At 49.3% G+C, this 13086-nt stretch overlaps 1 protein-coding gene across 5 annotated transcripts in view; it reads left to right on the forward strand.

Moving 5' to 3' along the window:
• Positions 1 to 12670, forward strand: part of LOC134343058 (zinc finger and BTB domain-containing protein 7B-like) — a 190765-nt gene extending 178095 nt beyond the window's left edge. For all 5 annotated transcript variants that reach the window (XM_063041904.1, XM_063041903.1, XM_063041905.1 and 2 more), the window contains 2 exons: positions 5188 to 6284; positions 9643 to 12670. In XM_063041904.1, the coding sequence (XP_062897974.1) occupies positions 5194 to 6284; positions 9643 to 10084 (1533 nt within the window). In that variant the 5' untranslated portion in view covers positions 5188 to 5193 and the 3' untranslated portion in view covers positions 10085 to 12670. The remainder of the gene's footprint in view (positions 1 to 5187; positions 6285 to 9642) is intronic.
• The last annotated feature ends 416 nt before the right edge of the window (positions 12671 to 13086 follow it).

The following is a 13086-nucleotide window of genomic DNA, read 5'->3' on the forward strand; positions in this document are numbered from 1 at the left end:
CTGAAGGAGGTACGTAGCTGAAAAGATTGTGGAGGCATTAGTAATGGTCTTTCAGGAATCATGGTTCTGGTAGACTAGAAAATCGCAAATGTCACTCCACTCTTCAAGATCGGACAAAGTCAGCATGGATTTGTGAAAGGAAAATCATGTCTGACGAATCTCATAGAATTTTTTGAGGATGTAACTAGTAGAGTGGATAGGGGAGAACCAGTGGATGTGGTATATTTGGATTTTCAAAAGGCTTTTGACAAGGTCCCACACAGGAGATTAGTGTGCAAACTTAAAGCACACGGTATTGGGGGTAAGGTATTGGTGTGGGTGGAGAATTGGTTAGCAGACAGGAAGCAAAGAGTGGGAATAAACGGGACCTTTTCAGAATGGCAGGCGGTGACTAGTGGGGTACCGCAAGGCTCAGTGCTGGGACCCCAGTTGTTTACAATATATATTAATGACTTGGATGAGGGAATTAAATGCAGCATCTCCAAGTTTGCGGATGACACAAAGCTGGGTGGCAGTGTTAGCAGTGAGGAGGATGCTAAGAGGATGCAGGGTGACTTGGATAGGTTGGGTGAGTGGGCAAACTCATGGCAGATGCAATTTAATGTGGATAAATGTGAAGTTATCCACTTTGGTGGCAAAAATAGGAAAACAGATTATTATCTGAATGGTGGCCGATTAGGAAAAGGGGAGGTGCAACGAGACCTGGGTGTCATTATACACCAGTCATTGAAAGTGGGCATGCAGGTACAGCAGGCGGTGAAAAAGACAAATGGTATGCTGGCATTTATAGCGAGAGGATTCGAGTACAGGAGCAGGGAGGTACTACTGCAGTTGTACAAGGCCTTGGTGAGACCACACCTGGAGTATTGTGTGCAGTTTTGGTCCCCTAATCTGAGGAAAGACATCTTTGCCATAGAGGGAGTACAAAGAAGGTTCACCAGATTGATTCCTGGGATGGCAGGTCTTTCATATGAAGAAAGACTGGATGAACTGGGTTGTACTCGTTGGAATTTAGAAGATTGAGGGGGGATCTGATTGAAACGTATAAGATCCTAAAGGGATTGGACAGGCTAGATGCGGGAAGATTGTTCCTGATGTTGGGGAGGTCCAGAACGAGGGGTCACAGTTTGAGGATAGAGGGGAAGCCTTTTAGGACCGAGATTAGGAAAAACTTCTTCACACAGAGAGTGGTGAATCTGTGGAATTCTCTGCCACAGCAAACTGTTGAGGCCAGTTCATTGGCTATGTTTAAGAGGGAGTTAGATATGGCCCTTGTGGCTACAGGGGTCAGGGGGTATGGAGAGAAGGCTGGGGTGGGGTTCTGAGTTGGATGATCAGCCATGATCATAATAAATGGCGGTGCAGGCTCGAAGGGCCGAATGGCCTAGTCCTGCACCTATTTTCTATGTTTCTATGAATAAAGTATTGGCTGGTTGGCAGGAGGCAAAGAGTGGGAATAAAGGGAGCCTTTTCTGATTGGCTGCCGGTAACTAGTGGTGTTCCACAGGGGTCTTTTACATTATATGTCAATGATTTGGATAATGGAATTGATGACTTTGTGGCCAACTTTACGGATGATACAAAGATAAGTGATGGAGCAGGTCGTGTTAAGGAATTAGGGATCCTGCAGATTAGACAGCATTTAGATTAGGAGATTGGGCAAAGAAGTAGTAGTTAGAATACAGTGTCAGAAGTTTATGGTCATGCAATTTGGAAGAAGGAACAAAAGCGTAGACTATTTTTTAAACTGGCAGAAAATTCAAAAATCCAAGATGCAAAGGGACTTGGGAATCCTCCTGCAGGATTCCCTAAAGGTTAATTTGCAGGTTGAGTCAGTAGTGAGGAAAGCAAATGCAATGTTAGCATTCATCTCAAGAGGACTAGAATATAAAAGCAAGGATGTAATGCTGAGGCTATTTAAGGCATTGGTCAGACCACACTGGGAGTATTGTGAGCAATTTTGGTCCCTTACCTAAGAAAGGGTGTGCTGAAATTGGAGAGGGTTTAGAGGAGGTTCAGGAAAATTATTCCAGGAATGAGGAACTCTGTACTTGCTGGAATTTAGAAGGGTGGGGGGATCTTACTTAAACCTGTTGAATATTGAAAAGCCTAGATAGAATGGATGTGGGGCAGATGTTTCCTATCGTGGGGGGGGGGGGTCTAAGACCAGAAGGCACAGCCTCAGAATAGAGGACGTCTATTTAGAATGGAGATGTGGAGGAATTTCTTTCAGCAAAGAGTGGTAAATCTGTGGAAAATGTTGCCATAAGTAGCTCTGGGGGTATATATGGGGTGGAGGTTGATAGGTTCTTGATTGGTCAGGGTGTGGTAGGTTATGGGGAGAAGGCAGGAAACTGGGGTTGAGAGAGAAAATGGATCAGCCACGGGCCAAATGGTGGAGCAGACACAGTGGAGCAAATGGGCCAATTCTGCTCCTGTCTGTTGTGGTCTTATGCAGCACTCCCCTCCTTGGGAGCAAGTAGAGACACCGTCTCAGTCCTGACTTCCAGCGCTCTGTGTCTGTATGTATGTGTGTCTGTGTAGAGCTTGCACCACCTTCTTCTCCCTGTGACCGCGTGGGTTTCCCCCAGGTGCCCCGGTTCCCTCCCACGTCCCAGGGTTGGAGGGTTAATCGACATGCTGTAAACTTCACTTTGTGGTGCATGGGTTGCAGATAAAATCTGGAGGCCATTGATGTGAAAGCAGAGAAAGTAAAATTGGGACTAGTCTAAATTCAGCATGATTGCGTAGCAGTTCGTGCAATGCACTACAGTACCGGCTGTAAGATCTGGGTTCACTTCCCGCTGCTGGCTGAAAGGAATCTGTACGTTCTCCCTGTCACTGTGTGGGTTTCCTCAGGGTGCTCTGGTTTCCTCCCACATCGCAGTGGTTGTACGGGTTAGTGTTAGTAAGTTGTGAGTATCCTATGCTGGGGCTGGAAGCACAGCGACGCTTAGAACTGATTTGATTTGATGCAAATGATGCATTACACTGCATGTTTCAATGTACATGTGATAAATAAAGCTGACTTTTAATGTTTTATCTCTTTAAAATGGGCTTTTGATGCATAGACATCATAGAGCCAAAAGACTTAATTCTGTTCTATATGACTCTTGTGTCTGCAAACTTAAATCCAAGCTCTCAAGAAAAGATTTATCAGGAATCCAAACTATTTCCAAGTTTGCAAACAGTTCCTGTGGGAGACTCGTCTCGTTAATGTTTCTTGGCATGTGAGTGATGTCTCACAGTTGGCTAATCATCAGGGAGAAATTGTGTGGATGCTTTCAGTAGCTAATTGAAAAGGAACAGCATGGGTTTTCCAGGCTGAGTGGGGTGGCTCGATCCTTAGCCCAAGTATCAGAGGCATTTTACACTTCTCAAGCACGAGCTACAGGTCAGTTCTTTCACAGAGGGGAGAGCCACACTGCCAGAAGTGTCTTGTTTTGAATGAGACTCTCACACACCTGTAAAAGATGTCATGTCCACTGCTCAGATGAATTAATATACCTTAATCCCACAACTATGCTGAAAAACTGCAGAGGATCTAGAACGTAGAACAGTACAACACAGCAGTAGACTATTCAGCTCACAATGTTGTACCAAACCAGCTAAAGAGCAAATCAAGAACACCCAAACACTAATCCCTCCTACCTGCACAATGTCCATATCCCTCCAACTTCCTTATATCCACGTGCCTATCCAAACGTCTCTTAAAATCTCTAATGTACCAGGTAGGGCATTCCAGGCACCCACCCTCTCTGAGTAAAACACTTACCCCTCACATCCCTCTTGATCCTACCCCCCTCCCACCTTCAATGCATGTCCTCTGGTATTAGACATTTCAACCCTGGGAAACAGATACTCCCTGTCCACTCTATCTAAGCCTCTGTCAGATCTCCCCTCTGCTCAGGCACTCCAGACAAAACCCAAGGATGTGGCGAGGATTTGTGAGCCTGAGTTGCAGGAAGAGGTTGGGCAGGCAAGGACTCCATGCATTGGAGCGCAGGAGTCTGAGGGGTGGCCTTGGTGGGCTGATGTAATTGCCTCATGTTGACAGCATAGATATGGGGGATGGTAACTGTCTTTTCCCCAGGGTAAGGGGATTCCAAAATTAGGGAGTATAGGTAAGAGGGCAAGATTTAAAAGAGGCCTGAGGGGCAACTTTTTCACACAGCGAGTGGTGGGTGTTTGGAATGAGTCGCCAGGGGACGTGAGGAAATACGATACTATAACTTGGGAAGCACTTGGACAGTTAAGTGGAGGGATATGGGCCGACCACAGGTCATTTGACAGCATGGCTGGTGGGGCCGAAGGGCCTGCATCCACATGATGCAGTTCTGTTACTGTTCTGTATCTCGAGGGGCATAGACAGGGTGAATGCACGCAGTGTTTTCCCAGGAAAAAGGAAATCAAAAACTAGAGGGTGTAGCCTTAAGGTGAGAGGGGAGAGATTTAATAGACTTCTTCACCCAGAGGCTGGTCCATATGTGGAGTGAGCTGCCAGAGGAAGTGGTTGAGGTAGGTGCTTTAATACTTGGACAGGTAAACACACGACATGCTGGAGGACCTCAGCAGGTCAGGCAGCATCTATGGGGAGGAATGAACAGTCAATGTTTTGGGACGAGACCCTTCATTAGGACTGGAAAGGAAGGGGGAGGCAGGAGCTGGAATAAGAAATTGTGGGGCGAGGGGGAGCCGTACAAGCTGGCAGGTGAGAGGTGGGACCAGGCGAGGGGGAGGTAGGTGGGGGAGAGGGGATGATGTGAGAAGCTGTTTGTCCATCTTTGTGTGCAGTTTTTCATTGTGCTTTTTGTTTTGTTCTTACTGTGAATGCCCACAAGAAGTGAATCTCAGGGTAATGTATAGTGACATTTATTTAGAGATACAGGCCCTTTCTGCCCCTTCGAACCTCGTCACCCAGCAATTCACCAATTTAACCCTAGCCTAATTAAGGGACAATTTACAACGACCAATTAGCCTACTAATGGGTATGTCCTTAACTGTGCAAGGACACAGAGGAAAACCACACTTTCCCCGGGAGGACGTTCCGAGACTCCTTACAGAGGACACTGGAACTGAACTCCAAACTCCGGCACCCCAAGCTGTAATAAGCACGGCGGTTTGCACGACGCACTGTGAAGGCATATGTACTTTGATAATAAATTAAATTTGAGCTTTCCCCTGCAGGGCGTGATGGGAGCCAGTGAAGACGAGCTGATCGGAATCCCGTTCCCTGAGCATAGCAGTGAGCTTCTCAGCAGCCTCAACGAGCAAAGACACAAGGGGCAGCTCTGCGACGTCACCATCGTGACACAGGGTCTGGAGTACCGCACCCACCGAGCCGTGCTGGCTGCCTGCAGCCGCTACTTCAAGAAGCTCTTCACGTCCAAGCCTTTCAGCGGACAGCGCAACGTCTGCGAGCTGGACTTCGTCAAGCCTGAGGTGCTGGGTGCCCTGCTGGAGTTCGCCTACACCGCCACGCTAACCATCAGCAGCTCCAAAATGAGAGACGTGCTGCAGGCCGCCCGCCTACTCGAGATACAGTGCGTCACCGACGCCTGTGCCGACATCCTGCGCAGCAATGGCGGAGGGGAAGAGTGTGAACGGCCGGAGCCTGAGCCGGCCGCTGCCCAGGAATACCCAGGGCCAGTGGGTTATGCTGAGGGCCACGGGGACCCTGTTCCCGGCAGCCCTCTTGGACTGGCTGAGGAGCAGGGCAATGAAGCACTACCCGTATTCCGGCGGCGGCAGCGCAAGAGGCCAAAGAAGCCCACCCGCATCTCGCTGGGCCACCGGGGCAGTCTGTACCGCATTGTCCAGCCCCTGCGGACCACCAAGAGCAACGTGCTGAGGGCCGGCGGTCCGGAGGAGGCGCCGGTCGGGATGGGCGAGCGCTATGCGCCGGCACTGGAGGAGGACATGGAGGAGGTGGCAGAGGAGGAAGAGGAGGAGGAGGACTTGGAGAACGAGGACTTGGAGGGTGCAGGTGGCCGGTTCGGGGCGCCCGACTTCCTGCCATCCCCTTCCCCAGCGGACCGGATCACGAGTGGAATGGACCCGGAGCAGGACTCCACGCCGTACCTGGCCTCGCAGGATGACGGGCTCTTGGGCAGTGGGCTAAGCTCCCCCGACAAGCTGGTGCGTAGGCGTAAGTCACAGCTGCCCCAGGAGTGCCCCATCTGCCACAAGGTCATCCACGGGGCGGGTAAGCTCCCACGACACATGCGTACCCACACCGGCGAGAAGCCGTTCGCCTGCGAGGTGTGCGGGGTACGATTCACCAGGTAAGGAATCTTCTTTGACACAGCTTTCGGATTAGTAAATTGGTTTATTATCGATAATAAACACACACACAGAATGCAAACAGGAGGAAATCTGCAGGTGCTGGAGTTTCAAGCAACACACTTAAAAGTTGCTGGTGAACGCAGCAGGCCAGGCAGCATCTCTAGGAAGAGGTACAGTCGACGTTTCGGGCCGAGACCCTTCGTCCTGACCAACAGAAGTTGTGTTCACCAGCAACTTTTAAGTGTGTTGCTACACACACAAAATGGTGGAGGAACTCGGCAGGTCAGGTGGCATCTATGGAGGGGAATAAACATTTGTCCGAAACCCTTTATAAGCCTGACCTGCTGAGTTCCTCCAGCGTTTTGTGTGTGTGTGAATCACGTTTATTATCACGGACGTACATCATGAAATTTGTTGTTTTGCAACAACAGTACATTGCAATACATAAATTCAGAAATACAGTTTGAAAAGTTGAAAACACAAGGGATTCTGTGGATGCTCTAACCCCAGAGTAATCCTGGGAACAGATATGGTGCAGACGAAGGAAATGAAGGGAGTGGAACTTTTACAAGTGTCAAGAGTGGGAAGGGATAAAGATCTAAAGTTATCAGTAGAGAGTTTGTCACCAGAGATGGATACAGAGAGATTGTAAAAGGAGTGGGAGGTGTCATAAGTGGACCAAGTGAATATAAGCGCTGTGTGGAAGTTGGAGGCAAAGTTGAATCAAGAAAGCGGTTCCCCACTCTACCGATATAGAGATTTTTATACTGATGTAAAAAAATTATTCAGTGGTGCAAAATGAGAGTAGTGGTCATGGGATCGTTGTCCATTCAGAAATCTGATGGTGGAAGGGAAGAAGCTGTTCCTGAGTCACTGTGTCTTCAAGCTCCATATCTCCTCCCTGATGGTATTAACATGGAGGGGGCATGTCCTGGGTGGTGGTGGGGGGAACTTCATGATGGATGCAGCTTTCTTGAGGTATTGCCTTTTGAAAATGCCCTCGATGGTGGGGAAGGTTGTGACTCAACCATGGACCTGGTTGAGCCTATAACTCTGCAGATTTTCTGGAGGCATTGCCTTTTGAAAATGCCCTCGGTGGTAGGGAAGGTTACGCCTGTGATGAAGTTGGCCGAGTCCACAACCCTTTGCAGATCTTTTTCACCAGGTTATACCCACCCTTGTGGCAAAAGCAAATTTCCCCACTCAGATATTGGTCTCCATCTGGTTCAAGTGCAGCCCCATCCCTCTTGTACTGGTCGCCCCTACCCCAAGAGAGATCTCAGTGATCAGAGAATCCCTGCCTCCTGCACCAGCTACACATTTATCTGATAGGTATGGGCAGAGAAATTTACAAGAGTCTTTTGACATAAGAGATTTTACAGACTGCGGAAATCTTGAGTAACACACACAAAGTGCTGGAGGAACTCAGCAGGTCAGGCAGCATCTATGGAGGGGAATAAACAGTCGACATTTTGAGCCACGGCCCTTCGTCAGGACTATAGAGGAAGGGGGAAGAAGCCAGAGTAAGTGGGGGAAGGAGAACGAATACAAGCTGGCAGGTGATGGGTAAGACCGGGTAAGGGGGAGGGTGGGTGGATGGGGGGAGGAGGAGTGAAGTAAGAAGGCGGGAAGTAATCGGTAGAAGAGGTAAAAGGCCGACGAAGGAGAGGACAGTGGACCATGGGAGAAAGGGAAGGAGGAGGGGCACCAGAGAAAGGTGATGGGCAGGTGAGGAGAAGAGAAGGGGTGAGAGAAGAACCAGAACGTGGAATGGAAAAAGAGAGAAGAAGGGAGGGGTTAGTAATTTCTGGAAGATAGAGAAATCAGTGTTCCTGCCATCAGGTTGGAAGCTACCCAGATGGAATCTGAGGTGTGGCTCCTCCAGTCTGAGAGGAGCCTCATCCTGGCAGTTGAAGAAGACTAAGGGCAGACATGTTGGAATGGGAATAGGAAGTTGAATTGAAATGGGTGGCCCCCAGCGGGAGATCCTTCCTCTGACGGTGGACAGAGTGGAGGTGCTACTCCAGCATTTTGTGTGTGTTGCTGAAGATTTCCAGCATCTGTGTTTGTAGTTTATTCTTGTCGTGTGTACCAAGGCCCAGGGAGAAGGTTTGTTCTGCATGCCGTCCATACAGATCATTTCATCATGTCAGTTTGTCAGTATACAAGATAAAGTGTCGCAGAGAGAGTGCAGTAAGGCTGACAAAGTGCGAGGGCTGTAACGAGGTGCATTGTGAGGTTATGAGTACATTTTATAGGAGGATCATTCAGTAGTTTTATAACAGCAGGATAGAAACAGCCCTTGAACCTGTTGATACGTGCTTTCAGGCTTTTGTATCTTCTGCCAGAGTAATGAAAAGAAAAAAGTGTTAAGTTACAGAGAGAATAACAGGTCACAGTTACAGAGAGAGTGCAGTGTAGGCAGACAAATAAAGTGCCAGGGCCACGAGGGAGATGAAGAGTTAATCTTTTAGGGTGTGAAAGGACCATTCAAGAGTCTGGTAAATGTCAACTGTTGATTGGCCTCCATAAATGCTGCCTGACCTGCTGAGTTTTTGTATCATCTGCCTGACGGGAGGGGGAGATGAGACAATGTCCGGTGTGGGTGGGATCCTTGATAGTGCTGGCTGATTTACTGAGGCAGTGAGAAGTGTAGACAGAGTCCATGGAGGGGAGGCCGGTTTCCACAATCTTTGCAGCTTCTTGAGGTCTCGAGTGTAGCAAGTCATTTTTCCTTGCTCTCTCAGAAAGCAAAACACACATTAAAGCAGAAGCCATGGTCCGCTGTCCTCTCCTATCCCATTCCTCCTCCTTCAGCCCTTTACCTCTTCCACCTAACACTTTCCAGCTTCTTGGTTCATACCAGCATCTGCAGAATGTCTTGTTTAAAATACTGACAGGACTGATTAAATTAGTCAAAAGAGATCTTCCTGGTTGCTCTGCAGTCTAGACCAAGGAATTGTAAGGGGTTGAAGCTGAGGGATGATGGTGGGGGGCATGATTGGCAGAGGTTTGTCAATGCTTTTACTATTCTGAGCCTCTCTTTCTTGCCACTCCTCCCTTTCCTCCCCTCCTTATCCTCTTCACATCCCTCCCCCTTACAACCCTTCCCGTACCCTCTTGTACCCTTTTCCTCTCTCCCCCTTCCCCATCTCTTCTTCATTCTCCACTCTTCCTCTCTTCCCCTCACATCTCCCTCTCCCCCACCTACCTCCTTTCCCATCCCCTCCTCCCCTCCATCCCCTCTCTCTCCCCTCATCTTCCCCCTTCCCCTTCATTCTTCTCCCTCCCTCCCTCCCTCTGCCTCTCCATCATCTCCTTCGCTCCCCACCCCACCACCCCGCTCCCGCTCCCTAGGAACGACAAGTTGAAGATCCACATGCGGAAGCACACGGGTGAGCGCCCCTACAGCTGTAATTGCTGCGATGCCCGTTTCCTGCACAGCTACGACCTGAAGAACCACACCAGGCTTCACACCGGCGACCGGCCCTTCGAGTGCAGCCAGTGCCGCAAGGCCTTCGTACGCCTCGATCACCTGCAGCGCCACCTCAAGGGCCAGAACTGCCTGGAGGTCCGCACCCGGAAGCGTAAGGGAGAGCCGGAGGGCAGCGTTACCGGCGCGAACGGCGCCTTCACCCACGACCACGGAGCCGCGAGGCGGCTGCTGGAAGCGGATGGCGGCTTGGCGGTGGAGTACGGCGTGGGCAATGGCAGCCTGCTGATGGACAGGAGCTTCGACCCCGAGTGGGGCCACGTGAGCACCTCGTGGGATCAGGAGCCGGCGGCGGATTCTTCGTAATCTTGCAGATCAGAGATATATTTTTATAAGCGGAATGCAAGCCCCCCTCACTGCATCAACACCTCCGCCTCCCCAGCAGCATAAAAAGAAATACCCAGGGGGCTGTAACCCGGCAGAGTTCCCCAACGCTCTTAGTCACAGGCACCCACCCTCGCTGCACCTCTCTCCTGTCTCACTTTGGTGCTTAGAGGCAACCAGCCTTTCCTTCTGTTCCATACGTCCAAAAGGTTCCCTCCCCCATCCCGCTCAGATTCCCCCAGCACAAGTTTGGGGGCGACGCACGGTGGGAGAGAAGGAGGGAGACGCTCTTGCCTTAATGCAGAGCAGCGCATGACAAAGCCGGAGGGTTAGGACGGAACCCCCATTTCCCGCTGGATTCATCCGGTCCGCTGCTCCCGATTTCCAGCATCTGCTGTCTCTTGTGGCTCCTTTAGCGTGGGTGGGGTGGGGCACCGTGGGGACAGGTCCGTCATTGGATTTGTTTCTCGGTGCCCTCCCACTTTGCCCGGAATTAAGTGCGGCCCTGCCCTCTGCAATAGATCGTAAAGCAAAATAGCTAACTAATTATGATGTAATTGATCATTCAAATAACACAAGTGAATCCACAAGTCTGTCACCTTGCTGAGCGGTGACTGAAATAGACATAGATTTGAAGGATTAATATATATCTAAATTATAAATATATATATAAATATATTAAAAATATAAATTTTGCAGCCCTATGCATGTGTGTGCGCGCGCGTGTGCACAAGTGTGTATGTCAGCACATTTTAACAGCGACCTATTTAAATTCTGATCAGGAATCTTTTAATCAGTCAGAGGTGTCGGCCTCCTGTATATATGTACCGTTTTAAGTTTGTTTGCTGTGTACTGCTGCATCTTTTTAATCTCCTGCTCTCTCTTCAGCTTCCCCTTTCCCCATGCCTCCTGCCCCCTCTCCAAGGCCAGAACTTTCCTGTCTTTTCCAAGCTGGATCATAGCTGGACTCCCCTCCCACCCCCACCCCAACTCCACCCCCCACCGATGGCGCGACAGACTGTTTACCGACCACTGTGATATCGGATTAGAACCGAGATTGTTAATCGCCTCTGAAGGAGTATCGCCACCCAACAAAGAACTGTCCACGTGCACTTTGGAACTGACCTGTAGGCCAATGGATTTGGGATAGTGCAATATTATCATAGCACAGAGAAAGACGCTCGATGGTTGCCAGAGTCGTCCAGTAAATCCCTTCTCCCTCTCCATCTGCTTATACTGCCCTTTCACAGATTATTCCTTAACCCCACCAAATTTGGTTTCCTTTGTGGAGACTAAGTGCTGAAAATACTCTACAGATCGGCCAGCGTCTGTGTGGAAAGCACCGTTCCCTCTGAGCTGAGCAGATGCGTGGCAGCGCAATAACTGAAATGCTCCTGCGCACGTAGCCTTTGTTGGTATTTTGTTTTATATATTGTTTTATTAAAGTGGCGCACAGTTTTCAGTTTCCTGCTCAGAGCAATGGTTAGTCCATGCAGCTGTTAAAAATAGTAGAGGGAATGTTGGAAAGAGTATCAGAGTGAACATTTCACTTTTGTGTAGGTTTTCATTTAATCAAATAGCTTTAATTCTGTCTCCTCTGGGACCCAGGACCGATTCCCTAAGAATATCTTGCCGCTCCGTACTCAGGGTATAGAGGGCAGCACAATAACGTAGCAGTTACCGCAGTCGCTTTACAGCCCCAGCGATCAGGGATCCATTCCCACGCCCTCTGTAAGGAGGTTATACATCCTCTCCGTGACTGTGTAGGTTTCCTCTGGGTGCTCCAGTTTCCTCCCACATTCCAAAGACGGACGTAGGGTTAGTGAGCTGTAGGCACGCTGCGTTGGCACTGGAAGCTGGGCGGCATTTGCAGGCTGCCCCCAGCACCTCCTCGGACCGTGTTGGTCATTGATGCAAGGTGACACATTTCAGTGTGTGCTCCAATGTACCTGTGACAAGTAAAGCTCATCTTTCATCTTTAAGTGAGCAAGAGATGTAAATTAACGTTTCAGATTGAGGGTCTGCATCAGAGCCAGGGAGTACGAGATTCTGCAGACGCAGGTCTGGTGAAGGGCTTGCCCCAAAATGTCCACTGTTTATTCCTCTCCATTGATGTTGCCTTACCTACTGAGTTCCTCCAGCACTGTGTGTTTGTGGCACTGGATTTCCAGCGTCTCCTGTTTCCTCTTCCTGATTTAGCATAGAGACGGAGTGGGGGTTCTGCCCCCACTCCTCTTCCTGTCCCGATGAAGCGTCTCAGCCCAAAACATCAACTGTTCGAAAAGTTCAAAGTGAATTTATCATCAGAGTTCAGATATGTCACCTTATACAACCCTGAGTTTCATTTTCTAGTGGGCATACTCAATAAGTCTATAGAACAATAGCCATAACGGAATCAACGAAAGACTGCCCTAGTTGGGTGTGCAACCTCTGTGCAAAACACAACAAATTGTGTAAATACAAAAAGAAAGGAATAACATTAATAAATAAATAAGCAATAAATATCAAGAACATGAAATGAAGAGTCCTTGAAGGTGAGACCATTGGTTGTGCAAACATTCCCCTCCATAGATGCTGCCTGACCTGCTGAGTTCCTCCGGCATTTTCTGTGTGTTGCTGGAGTCTCTGTGGTCTTCCCTGCTAACGTTTTCACTCCTTGCCGGCTCTGATGAGGGTTTTCAATCTGAAGCGATACCTCTGCTACCCAGTCCGTTCAATGTTTCCACCATGTTGCTGTTCGTTAACAGAAACAGTTCCTCCCTCTTCGTTCTGTGATTGGGACACCCTGTTAACTCTCCCTTTAACCTTCGCTGCTTCAAGGAAAACAAACAAGTCCCTCCAAAACGCTTGATCCCTGGTGACTCTGTCTTCACACCCTCTCCAAGGGCTTAGCATTCTTCTCCAAGGGCAAAGTGCAAACCTCCCCTCACCCGTGAATCTCCCTGACTTGGTCCCCACATAACTCACAAGAAGGCAAGACCCCA

This window comes from Mobula hypostoma, chromosome 2 (genome assembly GCF_963921235.1).
Source record: "Mobula hypostoma chromosome 2, sMobHyp1.1, whole genome shotgun sequence".
Lineage (NCBI taxonomy): Eukaryota > Metazoa > Chordata > Chondrichthyes > Myliobatiformes > Myliobatidae > Mobula > Mobula hypostoma.